Raw genomic sequence first — 16,433 nt, 5'->3', positions numbered from 1 at the left:
GACAGTGGGCTTAACCTTTTTTCTTCAATGATTTGTGATCTTCACTGGTGTCCATGGATTACATGAAATCTTTCCACCTTTATCCACCTTTATCATGGTAGGGAGAACACGGCAATGTAAGGGTGGGGTCATCTAAGACAGCACAAGGGTTACATGTGCTAAGACGATCTTATGGCAGCTTGAACTATTTAACGCATCGCGTAAGTCGCTTTATGCATTCGACCAATCGGATGGAGCTTTTGTTAGATGTTGACCTCCTGATTAGACGAGGGTCATTTGGAGAATAATTTAAGGTAGTGTGACTCCTATTTAAATTAAACTGTTGCAGTGAAATGTAAACTTTTTTTTTTGCTATTTATTCATTTATCGCAAGTTATACAGTCATCACAATATTGATCACTAATATTGCCTGTTTTCCTCATATCGTGCAACCGTAGTAGGAATTAACATAACACTTAAAAGCTAAAGAAATTTGACATTGCATGCTGTAGGCCCTTTAAAGTCCTGATTTGTTGCTTCCCTTTTTTGAAAATTCACTTCAGCTTGTGTTCCTCCTAAAAACTGGATTCAGACCGGAGCTCTGCGTTTTCATCTGCTTCATTTCCAGCAGCATTTCCCGTTTCTCTTCTAGTATTTTAATGCGTTTCAGTCAAGAAATCTCATGACGTCTTGACTAAACTCATAATGGTGACATGAAGTTTTTGTGTTGTTTTTCAGAAGGTTCAACCCGAACGTGTGACCTAGCGGTCTGACCTGCAGGAAGGAGCGGCGTGATCCTTGAGGCAGTTTATTAAATATCAAAACATTAAATTAAAACCACAGATTTTCATTTTAAGAGGCTTCATCTGCACCAACATGAGGCCTGCAGAGTCCTAAAACTGATCGCTTCGACTTCAGGCTAAAATTCGGGCCGCTGCCCTGTAGACGTAGTGGTTTCAGTGCAAACGCCTGTGGAGGCGGAGCCTGTGACGGGCCGTCCTGTTCAGGGTCATCACTGATTAGTCTTCAGCCCGCCTCAGTCCTCCAGATCCTCCGTTGGCTGACCCGGCAGGATCCAGGCCCCTCCCCTTTCAGGGTCCTACCCTCCAGACTGAGGGAGGGGTTAAAGCAGCAGAGGTGTGTGCTCCCCCGCCGGCTCCCTCCGTCTGGTGAGCTGCCGCGCTCGCTCCAGCAGGCGGCTGGGCAGCGGCGGGAAGTGGTGGCTGGGGTCCAGGACGTTGGTCTTGCGGCGCTCGCGCTCCTGCTGCCACATCAGGTACGGGCTGGGGGGGAAGAAGGGGCGGGCGCGCTCGCGGTAGAGCTGCAGCACCACGCCGCACACGCCGAGCACCACCCACACCGTGATCATGGCGTAGTCTGGAAGGGACAGGGCGGGCGGCGTGAGAGAGGCCGTCGCCTCGGCGACAGCAGGCGGAGCAAAGACTCACCGATGGTTTGGAAGGGCACGTCGGTGAAGGCGGCGCTGAAGCGGCTGTTGAGCAGCCGCTTGAGGATGTTCAGCGTGATGAAGGACAGGCTGGTGTAGACGTAGGCGTTGACGGCCAGAACCGCCGCGTACCCGCCCACCACGCCGCACGTGCAGATGTTCCCCTGAGGCACAAAGAAGCCAGCGCACACATCCACCTCAGCTCTGAACGGCTGTTTCAACAGACAAAATGACCGTTTTTGGGCAAAGGGGAGGGGCTAGAGAGCAAGGATCAAAGGCAAGGAGGGAAGACTCATCAGAGGGACGCACGCCTTTAGAAAAGCCGGTTTTAACCATCGAAGCTGCAAAAATAAAAAGAGTTAAAAGCTCTGTCAGAATTCCTGTCCTAACCCCTAACTAACTACTAAACAACCTTATAGTGCAGCACTATGTAGTGCCCTGAATTTTAAAAGCCATTTGGACACCATGCCTACTTTTTTATTTATATATTTTTTAACTTGTCCTGTCCAACAGCTGGGCAGACAGATGAGAGCTGAAGGCCTCTATTGTTGGACATATTTTACTTTAACAACAGGGGTTAGTAATTTTCTGACAAACCAGAGGTATGTCTGAATAAACCCCTTTTGGAATCGAGGCCCAACTTTTTTTTTTTTTAAACGGCGTTTACGATGCCATCGATTCACAAAGTTAAAATCTAATCAATATGAGCGTTTTGCCACGAGTATTTATGAGTCCACTAAGTTCTGAAGATAAAAACGATGATGGTTACATTTAAACGCCGAAGCATTGCATTGTGGTCTATATTCGCCCATCTAGTGAGCATCGATGAACGCTGGCGTTTCGCAGAGACTCGATTTTGGAATTGTAGATTCAGACAGCAGTACAAATGCATCTAAGTGAACTTCCTCAAAACCTTTTTCACGCCAGTTTGCCAGCAGTTATAAGTTTGACTTCCTAGTTCCCATCAAGCAGGTGTAGTGGGGGAAGGGGGGGACGTGCAACTTGAATTGCTGATGACTTATTGACTTATTGACATTCTCTTCTGTAAACGTAGAGAGAATTCTGATTAAACTGCAGTTTTTATTCACTCAAATCGCTGTGAATCAGACAGAAACACTTCCTTTTCAAATAGATCGGACTCGTGACGTAGAACACACGCTGGGCGGGCCACAGGCTTCCTGCTCTGGGGAGGGGAACAGGGGGCGGGGGCACTCTGCGCCGACTATGTCCCAGAAAAGGACAGAGGTTGTTTGTCATTGAAAATCCATTTTTTTGATCCCAGCTCTCAAAGAAACTTGCATGTAAGCACCACATGTTGCTAAACCAGCTTAAGAGTTCAGTTTGATGTTAAATAACAACCTGACTTCCTGGATTCTCTCACAGTTGAGGTGTTTCATGAAGAAATGTTTCAGTGGAATCAGCAGCATATTCAGTAACTGATTTATTCTTACTTGGCCTCATTTGTCCAGTAGCTTTAAGTGTTTTAATTATTATTTCTGCTCTTTTGTTTCACATCAATTTGACTTTTTCTAGATTTTTTAAATTTTACTCAATAAAACAAAGTTTTTGTGAAAACCTCTCCTTTCTAGTCAAGACTTCAGCGTTTACATGAAATTATTTCAACATTTATATAGATTTTCTGTCATAGAAACCAAGGATTTCATCTATTCGCCACCTGATGGCGCCACAGTAAAGCGTGTTACCTCTCTGGGCCAGCGCAGGAAGAAGAGAGGAACCACCAGGACGATGCAGGAGAAGGTCGTCCAGAAAACGGCGTCAGAGTTCCTGAAGGCATCCAGGTCACCCAGCGGCGTGAAGAGCACCACGGAGGCCACCAGGAAGCCCAGCATGAGGCCCACCACGGCGACGCAGGCCAAGACCGAGCCGAAACGCCACCAGCTCATCATCAGGAGGACTCCGCCCACCACGCCCACCACGGCCGACACCGCCAGGCGCTCTGCGGAGAGGCGGACGCAAGCGGTGAAGGTCTGGGAGGGTTTCTGAGCCGCAGCTCGTGGCGGAGAATGAACGGACCGTCATAGTGGAGGTCGGTGGTTCTGGTGACGAGGACGAAGACGAAGAACGCCGAGAAGCTGAAGCCCATGCAGAAGAGCTCTGACCGTGGAGGGAAAAGGTCTGTTCATCTTCTGGAGGATTATTAGAACCACTTCCTGGCTCCGCCGTGGCTGAATGAGGAAGCGGACAGGAACCACTCACCACATTTGAAGAAGCGATGTCCAAAGAAGCAGACAAACAGGCCGGCCAGGCCGGTGATGGTGAAGAAGACCTTTGTGGAGACCTTTCCTGGAACAGACCCGACACTTTATTCCAGCACAGGAAAAGAGGCACATTTGCAGCTTGACGTTTCCTTCTGACGGATTCCTGAGGAGCTGACCGAGCGTCTGACAGCCGTCCAGGGCGGAGGTGAAGCTGCAGGCGTAGGTGTGGGCGGGAACGTAGGAGGCAGAGGTGTTCAGCAGCGGGTCCCTGACGATCACCGAGTAGATGACCCCCTGACCGGGGATGGAGTTGAAGACGGCGCTGGTCTTGTCTGTGGACAGCAGGGTCATGACCTTCACAGAACACGGGAGATGTCAGACCTTCAGAGGAGACCGCCGAGAACATCGACACTAGACGTTTACAAGGTCAAAATCCTCAAGAGCTGTGGGACTTGGTTGGAACTTCATTAGAGAGCCACGGACCAATCAGGACGCAGCAGCCGCTTTGGTTGTCTCAGCATTCACCCGGTGAAATTCATAAGATTGTTTGCTGTGCTGCTTAGGAGTGCTATCAAAGTGGATGGGATTCAAATGCTTTGGAAGTTTTTATTTTCTTCTTTTTGTACCTTATTTTCATTCAGCAGTGGATGCAGTTGTTTTCCCAGTACGTTTGTGCTACTTTATGGAAAAACTGTTAACCAATCACTTTGTAAGCCTGGACTCTCCCCAAAGTCGCATCCCAAAATAAAAAACTGCTTCGTTTTGTGTCAAAGCATCTAACCCTATAACACCAGCGACACAAAATAACACGCCTTTTAAGCAATTATCGTCATTCCAGCGGATTCTGAAGTGGATAAAAAAAACAACAGCTTTTTGCTGAAATGCAACATTTAAACACGTTAATTTCCGAAACGGTTGGAGAGTTAAGGTTACGCTCAAGCTAACAGTCCCGAGTTGAAGGGTTCACAGTTCTCGTCTTCACATCTTACAAATGGATTTTTCTCACAAACCCAGTGTTGATTTGAGCATAAAAGACATATTTGTTCTGCGTTGCGGTTATATTTAAGAGAAAGAAAAATTAGTTTCCCTATCTGTCCCACTGGTTAATACTGATCAATAATGTTCAGAAAGCCCTTGTAGTCGTGACGATGTGATCAGTCAATCGGGATTTTTCTTTTTGTAGAGGTGACGGGGAAGACAAGAGACTATTGCATAAACGGCCATCATCCGATTGCTAAACCGTCAAAAGCGAAGCTTTATCTCCAGTGGCGACGGTCTTTGGATCACCGTAACTCTTCTAACGTTTCCGTATTCAACCTAATTCCAGCAGATTCTTCTGGTTGAAGAGCTACCGCAGTCTAAAGAACTTCAACACCAGAGCTAAAGTTCTGGGTCAAACTAAAAATTACCCGTTTGCCGACTGCCGTCATCTGTTGGACGCCCGCCACAGCCTGATGCCCGGAAAACAGGCTGCTCTCCGACAGGTCGTTCTCTGGTAGGAAGTACTGGTAGACGTCGTACTGCAGCCGCCAGCGGGTGTTGGTGTCCGTGGATTCATCGCAGGCTGGAGGAGTCTGGCCTCTGACGGGAGGAAAACAACGGCCGTCAGCCCAAAATCTTTCACAGATTTCGGACTTTTCTCCCTTATTTGTCCAGTCCAGCAGCTGAGTGAACCGAATCTCGGATTGGACAGATTTTATTTCTGTTTTATACTCCAGGAGCCTCAAAGTTGTTGACAGGACGGCATTTTTTATGAACAACCGCACATTTGCAGGCATAAATACTGCCCAGAACACGCCCACTAGCCGGCCACGTTAGTCAGCGTTCCTACGACTTCATTCAAGTTAAATGTCAGACTTTTGAAGACCACGCATATCAAAAATTAAGACCAATTTCTCTGCCCATTTCCCAGCCCTAACGAGAAAAAACCCAAATCCTTGTAGTTTGGAACAATTGTTATCAAAAGAACAGAACATCTGAATATGTCTGCATCCATGACCAGACCCTCACAACCCTTTTGGAAGCAACTTCTTTTCAGTCTTGGCTCTTAACCCTTGTGCTATCCGAGGAACTTTAACGTTGGGAATTGGGTCATCTAGACCCACTAGACAGTGCTCTGAACCTTTTTTCTTCAATGATTTGTGATCTTCACTGGTGTCCATGGATTACATGAAATCTTTCCACCTTTATCCACCTTTGTCATGGTAGGGAGAACACGTCAATGGAAGAGTGGGGTCATCTGGACCCCTCAAGATAGCACAAGGGTTAAGCTAGTCCTCCATTCTCTTCCTTCTAAAGAGCCTCGGCTTCTGCCCCCATCTTTTACCTTTCTATTTCAATTCAATTCACTTTTATTTATATAGGCCAATATTTACAACAAAAGTCATCTCAATGGGCTTTCATCCCCGTGATTGTGTCCAAAATATGAATCTCAAAGAGCATAAAGTCATAGAATTCAAAAGGTATCGGCTAAACCAAACTAAACTGGGCATCCCTGCCCTTTGACCCTCCTTCTGGGTAAGGAAAAACTCCTAAAAGAAAATGGATTCCGTAAAAAGAGAAAAATCTCAGGAGTGTCCACATGAAGGAGGGGTCCTCCCCCAGGACAGACAGGCGATGTACCAGAACTCTTACAGAGAATTAGCTTATATAACTCTACAACTACATGATTGAATAGTCCAGCAGATGAGTCCAAGTCCAAATGGACGTGATATCTGGCCCTGGCTGCTGCTGCTACGCTAACCAATAGCTGTTCTAGCGCCTTGGCATTGGGTTGGAAAAAGAGAATCAGAACCAGTAAGAAAATCCACGTAGTTGGTCACAAGTTTGTTTGTAGTCCAGCCAGAGGTGTAAGTAACACCTCCACGTTGTATGATGTAATGTCCCCATGCATACTGTTAAACTCCTCCTCTTTGTTAATAGAGAATCCTCTCTCCAATGTCGCTTAGCTGTGGCAGAGATCAGCAGTTTTTCTGTTTTTTTGCAATAAGCCCACAGTTCAGGATAGGGCTCCCTAAGTCCCACTCCAACTATATTTTTATCTATTGTAAAATTGTTCCTAGTGGTGTGGTAATTATGATTATGCAGTTATGTTTTTTTTTAAGTCATATTTTCTGCAGCTCAGTAGGAGCTCATTAGAAATCCACCTCAGAGTTGTGGTTGATTGTAGGAGCAGAAGTAGCACTACTTTGAAATCCCAGCATTTCTTTGTTTACACTCTCTCCCACTAGCTTACAGACCCTCACAACCACAAGCTAACAGAGTAGCAACCAGTTCAGACGAGAAGAACGTTAATGTCTCTATTTGTTTCCAAGTGGAGGACTTGGAATTGGAGCAGAGCAGGGAGTCTTTGGCCCATCCCATGGCGGTTGCTGCGTCCCAAACGTGAGCTTTTTTTAAATAGTGTGTTTTCATTGGCTCCTGATTCATAACGATTTGAATAAAGACATACTCAGAAACGCAGTAAAGTCTTTTCTATATGTGCTCCTGTCCTCCTCTGGGTGCAAATTGGGACAAATGTCAAAATAGTCCAGCCAATCTAACCCCCATGTTCTGGTCATGCTCTGCTTTGGTAAACTATTGGTCAACAATTTTCAAAATCTTATCAGATGTACTCCATGTCACTTCCCAGCCTAGTGCAGAAGCAGCCATAGGTGGTGTTTAACGCCAAAACCCACATCCACTAAGAAATAGTCACAAAGATATACTTGTTTTTGCTACTCTAATAGCCAGAATATTACTGCACTGGAATCTAAAGACTCATCCACGGTGTCCCTGTGGCCGACTGATCCTATGCAACTATTACAACTCCAGAACCTAAAATATTCAGCTAGCGGGCCGAGGGACACATTTTCTCAGTCGGGGGTCCTCACATTCTACCATCACATCCCCTCAGTTTATAGTTTATAATCCGCCTCTTCTTAATTATTTGTTAAGGTTGAGCAATAATTGTCCCTGTATTTTTCTGTTATACGTTGTCCTTTGGTTTGTCTGATTCGCCCATTGATTTAGTCATACAGAGGCATGTCTTTGCTACATTTGCCTATTTATCACAGCTTTGTCTTCTATTGTTTCCTTCTCCTTCCTCCTACTTTTCAAATTATGGAGAGAGGGATTAACAAAGGTCTTACTTGCTGGGGGGGGGGGGGGGGCGATGTTTAAAAAAGAAAAAGAAAATACTAACTAAGTTGTATTTCTTCATTTCTTTTTATCTCATATATGAAACAATTTTCTTTGCGTTTTCACGTTTTCAGTAAAAACAAAAATAAGACACCCTGTTGAAGGAAAGTTACTCCAAGGTTAATGAGAAAATGTCAAGAATGTCTTTTGTCATGGCTGTAATAAGCCATCCTCATTTTCTCTGCTTACCGCTTCTGTTAACAAACTGGACTTCAGTAGTTTAGGATCCAGTAGAAAATTACTATAAAGTTTGTACAGTCTGATATTTGCTTGGCGCACTTTGGGCCTCTTGGTACCAGTTAAACATGGTTCCAACACCACAGCCTTGCTGAGAATTGTTGCTGACCGTGTCCATCTCTCTGTGTAGTGAACCATCTTCTGATGGCTGCTTCCAGCAGGATAAAGCACCATGTCATTAAGCTGGAATCATCTCAGACTGGTTTCTTCAACAGGACAATAAGTTCTCTGGACTCAAACGGCCTCTACAGTCACCAGATCTCAATCCAATAGAGAACCTTTGGGATGTGGTGGAACAGAAGATCGGCATCATGGATGTGCAGCCGACAAATCTGCAGCCACTGTGATGCCATCATGTCAACGTGGACCAAACTCTGTGAGGAATGTTTCCAGAGCTTTGTTGAATCAATGCCACCGAGGATTAAGAAGGTCCAACAATCTGCTGCACAAACCTGCAGACAAACGTCTGCAGATCCACACAGAAAATGCAACTTCAGAAAAGAAAACCTTAAACAGAAATGCATCTATTTTTTCTTGAAAAACAACCCACATATTTACCGGGTACTCTTAACTTTAACCACACAAGGATGGAAACAAACAGCAAAGAGCGGCACGGTTCTTTCATCTGTGCCACCCGGATGTTCATTTCCTCCACAACCACACGCGTTTGTAAAGAAGCTCCTACAAGCTTAAAACAAACAGAAAGACCTTCCCCACTTCTATGTTCAGTCAAAACATTCACTGAGAGTCCAGCATTGATAAGTCACGAAGAGCGTCCCATGTCTCAGCGACATGCTCGCCTGAAAGCACCGAGTTTCTGATTAGATGTTTCTGTCAACAAATGCTGAGACTTTTAAGATGCAAAAAACAAAAACAAAGAAAATCCTGATTTCTTTTGTCAGAAAGGCCAAGAACCCGTCCAGATGGATGCAGAAAACCACCTTTGTGGTCTCACACTCACTGCAGTTGTGAGAGGTCATGAGGCAGCCGGATCATATCAGCCTCCAGAACAAACACGCTTAAAAGAACCAATCGGCATCAGACGTCCAAAAACCACTGTTCCTAACGGGCTGCAAACTCGATTACATGCCGACTCTGGGATTTCCAAAATCAAGTGCCCACATAAAAGAGGAACCTCTCAGACGTACCCAGTCATCACAGAGAACGCTGGTGGAGATAAACGTCTGGTTTTGGGCGAATAGTGTTGAAACGAAAAATTTAATTCATTTAGATTGCAGGGAAATCGAAGAATGATGGTTACATGTATGGACCTTGACTGACCTTTAATCGGATTTCCAGCAGGTTCCTGCTTTTTCTCCACAAAAATGAGCACGAAAACAACTTAAGTGACCCAAAGAAATATAAGATTTTAGTGGCTAAACCATTGATTGTAAATAAGAACTGAACTGAGCGACTCCCCCCCCCTGGGGTTCCAAACAGGAAGTGCCCACTTGCTCCAAAAAAAGCCAAAATCCCAAAGACTTCTATAGAGAAATAAACAGCTTTTATTGGTCAAACTAACCGTTCTTGATCTGATACAGTTTTATTAACATCTTCTTGATAATCCTGATTCTTTTTATGATATTTTTTCTGTAGTTCAAGTTATAAACCGACCAATCAGATGTCTAAAAGTAAGTTGAACGCTTAAAACGTCTGATTGACAGATTCTCTCTGGCCTGATTTCAGTGGTAGGGGTGTGGTCTTCCACCAACACGCTCACTCCTGATTGGCGGGAATGGTTTCCATAGATACGATGTCTAGGACCGACTCAGACCAATCACTAACTTACTGGTGTAGTCTGGCTCCAACACGGCGACATTGGTATCGCAAAAATGGCAACTAAATCGACTTCATTTTGTAGGAGCCAGAAGTAAGTCATTCTCTATGGGTGACATCACACTCACTCAGTCCAGTTCTCTTTTATAGTCACGTTCTTTTACGACGACGACGACATCACTGAATCTGTGATAATGTTGATAATTAAGATTGAACATGAGAAATTAGGTGATTTTTGGATCAGAATCAGAATAAATAAAAAGACGTGTCATCTGCATATAAATAAAATTGTGAATAAATATCAACAAAACACTAAAACATAGTCCTGGAACATCTGTTTTGTAGTATGTAGTGATTAAAATGGATCTCATAAATCTCAAGAAAACAAAGAACAGCAGCTTTCCGAGAAACCACGCAGGAGAACAAGCCAAACAGGAAGTTACCTCTCGTATCCTAAGTTGGCCGATGCGAAGAGGACTGTGGTCTCATAGAGGTTGTAGCGTATGTAGACATTTGGGTCCACCTCCAAGCTGAACTCGGAGTTACAGGCTCCAGGAACTGGATCTGAAACATGTACACGTTGCTGCTTTATGATGTCAACTCAAAGTAAATGGGTATTTCAGGTTTTAGAAGCATCCTGTCATTCTAGTATGACTTCTTGGTACTTGGATGATAAAACCAGAGAGCTGTGGTGGAGAATCAGTGCAAGTGTTGGTCTGAACCAGCTCCAAGTCTGTATCTAGATCACCCACTGAGTTGTTACGAAACTTTTGCCAGTTTGGTTTTAGCAGAAATCTGCTTTCATTACTCAGAAGGTCCAACTTCCTCGTTTCAGCTTCTCGAGCAAATCAGAGCGGCAGCATGCAGGTGGGTGTTGCAAGGACTTCCTGACAGTTACCAGAGCCGGAGTAGGGCAGGATGACGCCGGTGCCCGCCACGGCCTCGCTGTCAGGGGACGATAGGAACAAAGACAGCGTGGTCTGGCTCGGCTCCAGAGCCGACAGGAGCCCCGAGTCCACTCCAGTCAGAGAGCTGCTCTGATCCGGCACCTGAGATAAACACACATACGGGTTTGTCAGTACATGTGGGGACCTGCATTGTACTGGGGAATAAAAACATCAGTAAACATTTGAAAAAGCAAACAACAGTTCTGGACTGTGTATGCCAACATGCTGAGACACTACAACTTTCCATGCAAACATCAGCAAAAACATGGAAAACTGGAATCTGTGCAACTGTGTGATCAACCCACGTCTCCTCTGGTGTTGAGTTGATTACCCATCACTGCAGAGCAGAGGAGCAACCCTGGATCTTCACGGGTCTCAGAGCTCAACAGTAAAGCCAAGGCGTCTAAGGGCAGTGAGACACGGCTGAACAACCACATGCACCACCCCAGCATAGGTGCAGCCTGTGATAAGAACCGCGTTGTCAAACTGCAGCTTTGTCTCAAAGACGTTGCTGCAACGGCCGAGTGTTGGGAACGCTCCGGCTGAAGTAACTACCAAAGAAAACAGGAAGCAGCGCTTTCTCAATGTGTGCGCGGAGTTAGACATCATCACAGTCTTCAGACGTATTTACACCTCTTAGTCTGTTTGCAAATTTTAAGAAATGATCGCAACTTTTTTGACATGATGGCACTTTTAATACACGACTGCAACTCTTCTAAAATGTTTGAAAACATGTCCACAGCTTTTAAGAAATCATTGTAACATTTCTGACAGGACTGGACATCCACCAGAGGCAAGGTGGGGTTCAGTGTCAAGGACACTTGACACATGGGCGGGCAAGGCGGGAATCGAACCCACAACCTTACGATTGGATGTGGACCCCCTTAGCACTGCACCACAGCCGCCCTGTCGCCATCTTTTCAGACATATTTGTAACTTTTCTAACATGAAAACAACTTTGTAGACGTGATTGCAACTTTGTTGACATGGTTGCAATTTCTTAGACTTTATTGCAACTTTTTAGACATTATTGCAATTTTGTTGACATGGTTGCAACTTCTTAGACATTATTGCAACTTTTTAGACATTATTGCAACTTTGTTGACACGGTTGCAACTTCTTAGACATGATCACAACTTTTCAGACATTATTGCAACTTTTTAGACTTGATTGCAACTTTGCTGACAGGGTCGCAAATGTTGTTTTTGAACATGATTGCAAGTTTTTAGGGGGAAAAAAAAAATTGCAGATTTTTAGACATGATTGCTTTTTTCCCACTTTTCAGGGATGACTGGAATCTCTCAGACATGATAAGTTTCCAGACACAACTGCACCCTTCAGACAGGATCACATCTTTTGCTTTTATTTGTTGAAACCTTCATTGAAAAGTTGCCTAAAACGATGCTCATCAGAGTCTGTGCTGCAGACTGCTAGACTGCAGGCAGATGCTGAAAATGTCAAAACAGAGAAAGCGATCAGATAGTTGTCAGAGGAAACTGAATCTACAGTAAGCTCATCGTTTCTCATTTGCACTTCCTCTTTCTCTGACGATTACTCACATCAACAAAATTCTGTTTGTAAAGAGGAGAGAAATCACTTATCGTCCAGATTTTTGTTTTCTCTTTTCCGTGATCAGGACTAAACCAACAAAGTTGACCTTAATACGTCCACAAGTTCGACCTGAGAGCGAGTTTTTCTCTGGGGACTCATGAGACCAGCACCAAGTGATTTTCTCCTGCTCTGCATGTCGTGACCCGTGGGCCGTTTATCAGCTGACTGCCACTTTCTCTGGGGGGGGGGGTCAGGCGACCTCGCGCACAAAGCTCCATTCATCACGCAGCGGCTGAACTAACCGTCTGGGCACACGCTGAGAAACATGTCTGCAGAGCTGAGGTTCCATGCGTTCAGCGTCACCGAGTCATCAGAATGACTCCACCGAGGATAAACAGAGCAAACGCATTTGTTTTGCTCATTGAAATGAAAATTGGTGTCTTCAGCTTCAAGCTTTCATCTCTGTCAGGGATGCTTCATTTTCTGACCCCAAAAAACATTAACCTGCAGCTGCAGACAGAAGAAACACTGAACAAATGCAATATGTCCTACATTTGCTTGCACTTAATTACAGTAAAAGGTTTCTTCCATTCACTGGAGACAGTTCTTTCAAGTGCAGCAAAACAATAATAGCTAGACTAAATGTATTGGTCTCTCCTGATATATACGAGCCTTTTAAAGCATGTCCACGTTTCCTTAGCTCTGAGTAAAAACAAAAAAGTGAGGTTTAAAAGATTTTATGATCAGCGGGTTTTCTGTAAACATCGGTGCTGAACGGGTTGAGCAGAAATGAAAGCGCGTGGAGGAGCGGCGCCTCACCCTGCTGTAGGAGAGTGTGGCGTTGCGGCGTTGCGTGTGGAACTGCAGCGTGATGAAGGCCACCTCCGGGAGAATCCTGGACACCACGGCCTGAACCGTCTCATTCTGCGGGATGCTCACGTTCTGGAACGTCCCCGGCAGGAAAGTCACCCGATCTGGGGGGGGGTACATGTACGCACGTGTGGTTTTGATCAACAAGCCAGGTGACTCTGACACTCGTAAAAAAAAACACACGTGCACTAAAAACAATTCAAAGTTCAGGACAGGTTGGCTGTGTAGTGAGTGTGATGTCACCCATAGAAAGTGGCTTACTTCCAGCTGCAACTATCAGGTTTTTGGCACTGTAAGGCACATTTACTTAATTATTTGAAACAAAAACCACAGTTTGGCTTACAGTCCAAAGTGCCTCACATGGATTAATTCTGTTGCATTCAACATTAGTTGTGAATACGGTAGGGTAGCTAACGTGTAGCGATGTTGGAGCGTGTTTTTTATGTGTTACTAACAAGGTTGAGAGGTAGCGTAGTGAAAGTAACACCAGTTTCAATGGGATCAGTCTGTTTTTTTCATGCGTTACAAACAAAATACTGTGAATAAGCTAACGTAGCTAAAGCATAGCCTGCTATGAACAAGTTCTAGTTAGGCACGGCAAGTTTATTTGTATATCACAATTCGTACACAAAGTAATTCAAGGTGCTTCAAAAAACAGAAAATGTCAACAAAACAGAAAAATGCATTAAAATCACAATACATCATAGAAATAATCAACGTAGTTAATATGATTGATGGTGTTCCCTAGAATCCGGTGTGCCCTATAGCGCCAAAAATACACTAAATGAAGTCCATTCAGTCGCCCCCCCTTTTTTTCGTGAGAACCAAGTGAGAACCAGAAATCGTCAGTAAGCAGCGATTTTTTTCCAAGCTGATCTGAGTCTGTGTTTCCACGGCAACCACTCTCACCAATCAGGAGTGGGCTATTGGGAGTCCAGGCCCCTACCGCTTGAGAGAATCTGTCAATCAAATGTTTGGAACGTTGGAGCCCTGTCAACAACCAGGCATGTCCTTAAGAGAAAAAAAAAAGGTATCAGAGCAAGAATGGGTGTTCTTGGATTGGAGCCAGCAGGTGCTTCCTGGGTAAAACGCCAGGGGGGTGGGGGTCACTCAGTCCAGTTCTCATTGAATGGTTCGGATGGTCAAAAACACTTTTCTAACTATTCTAACCTAACCAGCTCTAACCTTGGACCTTCAGCTGAAAAAAATAAAACCACACCTTCTTTATGCTCTCCTGAATTCATCCTGACGGACACAAAAATCTATTTCAAGATGCAACAAGTCGAAATAGTTTTATGACAATCACAATTGAAATAAAAAAACATGCTTCCATCTTTCTTTTTTTAAATGATTTCCTGAATTAACTGTTTTTCTCCCCTCTCTATCGCTGTGGCCTATTTAAGAGGAATGTGTAGAAAACAACTGAGACTTGTGCAACACGACATACCGACCCTTCCTCTGCAAGAGCCCTAGAAAGCAACAGTACAGAACCTCTTAGGGTCCATCGTGAGCTGTTGCATAACGTCTGCAGCTTCTCCTGAAGTGTCACCGTGACCAGGACTGTCCTTGCTGATAAATAAATGGGTGATTGTGGTCCAGCTCAAAGAAACAATCCCAACATAAGTTATAACACAACTTTCTAGGTGCTGGAATCTTTTTTTCCCATCTAGGACTTCATCCCCCCCCCCCCCCCTACACCCCCTCTCAACTTAAAATCATTTTCAGCAGGTTTGATACTTTTGAACCCAGGGGGTCAGAGTTCAGCTCACCTGCTGCTGCTGTAAATGAATGACTCACTGTTGTGTTTGGATAAAGTTCTCCTGACAGCTGGAGGGGGATTCTGATCACAATCAGGACATAAAACAAGTCATCTGATCGGACTGATCTGATCACAGGAGACTATTGATTTGGTAAATCTGTCACCGGAAAACAGTTTGTTTGGGTTCTTCTGTCAACTTTTAACCAGATTGAATCTGAAATCCTCGCCGCGCGAGCCTGTTAGGTTTTAAGCTAGCTGCGCTCAATCTGAACCGCCTTTTTTTGCGTCAAAATGTTGACGTTTTCCGCATAAAAAGTAATAAGAGAGAGAGAAAAAAGTGGCAAATTGAAGCATTTTAGTGTCTACTCACTCTCCACTTGAGCTCCAACGTCCGGCACCAACTGGTCATGCAGCAGCAGCAGCAGCAGCGCGCAGCAGACCCACAAAACCATCTCCTTCTGCTCCGTTTATGTGACTGAAAAACTATTTGACCTTTCTTTCGTTAAAATCATCGGAGAAAACGCAGCATAGCAGGACTTTGTGCGGGAAAGGCGAGAGCGGCATGTCTAGCCTCGCTGCTCCTCTGCTCCTCTCCTTCTGACCTCCTTCTCCCGCTGCGGCCCCTCGATGAAGGTCTCGCACCCAATCTCGCGATATTTAGATCGAATCCATTCCCAATACAACCACGCTCATTTAAATTTCACAAACACAAACACAAGAAAAGAAGCAGGAAGAGGTTTAAATCGTTTTTTTACCCATCTCCCACACGAATTTCTGCCTATTTTTTAATAATTCTTTTTCCTTATGTGGTCTTCCCTTCAGTGGTCACCACAGAAGATCACCCTGGTCTTCCTGACTCAACCTTTTGATTTTAGCCAGGCTTGGGACATGCACATTAAAGCGTTCATTAATTTTCTAAAACCTGCTCACCCACCTTGTGTCACAGAGTTGCTGGAGCCCATCCCAGCTATTGATGGGCAAAGGCGGAGTACACCCCAGACAGGTAGCCAGTGAAAAGTATTTATGGTATCTCACAGCACCCGATAGTCCCAATTGGTTACCCAAAAAAGCAATAATATGACCCAACCCTGCTTAATGTCTATTAATAACAATAATAAATCAAATCAGTGCAGTATAGATGTGTACCTTATGCAAATGCGTTCTGTTCACTGTAGCTGTTCTAGTTGCTCTTTTCTTTCTACTAATTTGGATTATTCCATTCCATGCAGGTCTTTCCAGTGGAACACACTGTATTTTATATGATAAAAGAATTACAATTATTTTCCCAAATAGGCTAAAAAGTTAAATAGAATCTCTGGTTCTTTTTTTATTCTAAGCTTTATATTTTTCAGTACTGTCTTTAAATCTCCTTGAACTGAGATATTAAATTGTCCCCTCATAGGATTATCTAATACATTCCACATATTTATTTCAAAAACTAAAACACTATTTAAAAAAACCAAACTATT

General features: G+C 44.4%; 1 protein-coding gene across 1 annotated transcript; it reads right to left on the bottom strand.

Moving 5' to 3' along the window:
• Positions 1–771: 771 nt before the first annotated feature.
• On the bottom strand, positions 772–15,616 carry tm7sf3 (transmembrane 7 superfamily member 3). Its single transcript, XM_004082878.5, has 11 exons — positions 15,335–15,616; positions 13,155–13,309; positions 10,736–10,886; positions 10,281–10,401; positions 5,055–5,226; positions 3,822–3,999; positions 3,644–3,730; positions 3,461–3,541; positions 3,130–3,383; positions 1,428–1,590; positions 772–1,356 (listed from the first exon to the last, which is right to left on the bottom strand). The coding sequence occupies exons 1-11, from the start codon at positions 15,414–15,416 to the stop codon at positions 1,103–1,105; spliced, it is 1,698 nt and encodes a 565-aa protein (XP_004082926.1). The 5' UTR covers positions 15,417–15,616; the 3' UTR covers positions 772–1,102.
• Positions 15,617–16,433: the final 817 nt, after the last annotated feature.

This window comes from Oryzias latipes, chromosome 23, assembly GCF_053564925.1.
Source record: "Oryzias latipes strain Hd-rR chromosome 23, Olatipes_Hd-rR_3.1".
Classification (NCBI taxonomy): Eukaryota; Metazoa; Chordata; class Actinopteri; order Beloniformes; family Adrianichthyidae; genus Oryzias; species Oryzias latipes.
The sequence above is the reverse complement of the archived record's forward strand: the minus strand, read 5'-3'. Positions and strand labels throughout refer to the sequence as shown.

What these genes read in the sequence shown, in the direction of transcription:
- tm7sf3 (XM_004082878.5), bottom strand. Translation starts at nt 15,416, where the DNA reads ATGGTTTTGTGGGTCTGCTGCGCGCTGCTGCTGCTGCTGCTGCATGAC. An exon ending in TCCTGCGCTGGCCCAGAGAG is followed by an intron (nt 1,591 to 3,129) that starts GTAACACGCTTT and finishes TTTGTGCCTCAG; the next exon opens with GGGAACATCTGCACGTGCGG. An exon ending in CGTGCCCTTCCAAACCATCG is followed by an intron (nt 1,357 to 1,427) that starts GTGAGTCTTTGC and finishes TGTCCCTTCCAG; the next exon opens with ACTACGCCATGATCACGGTG.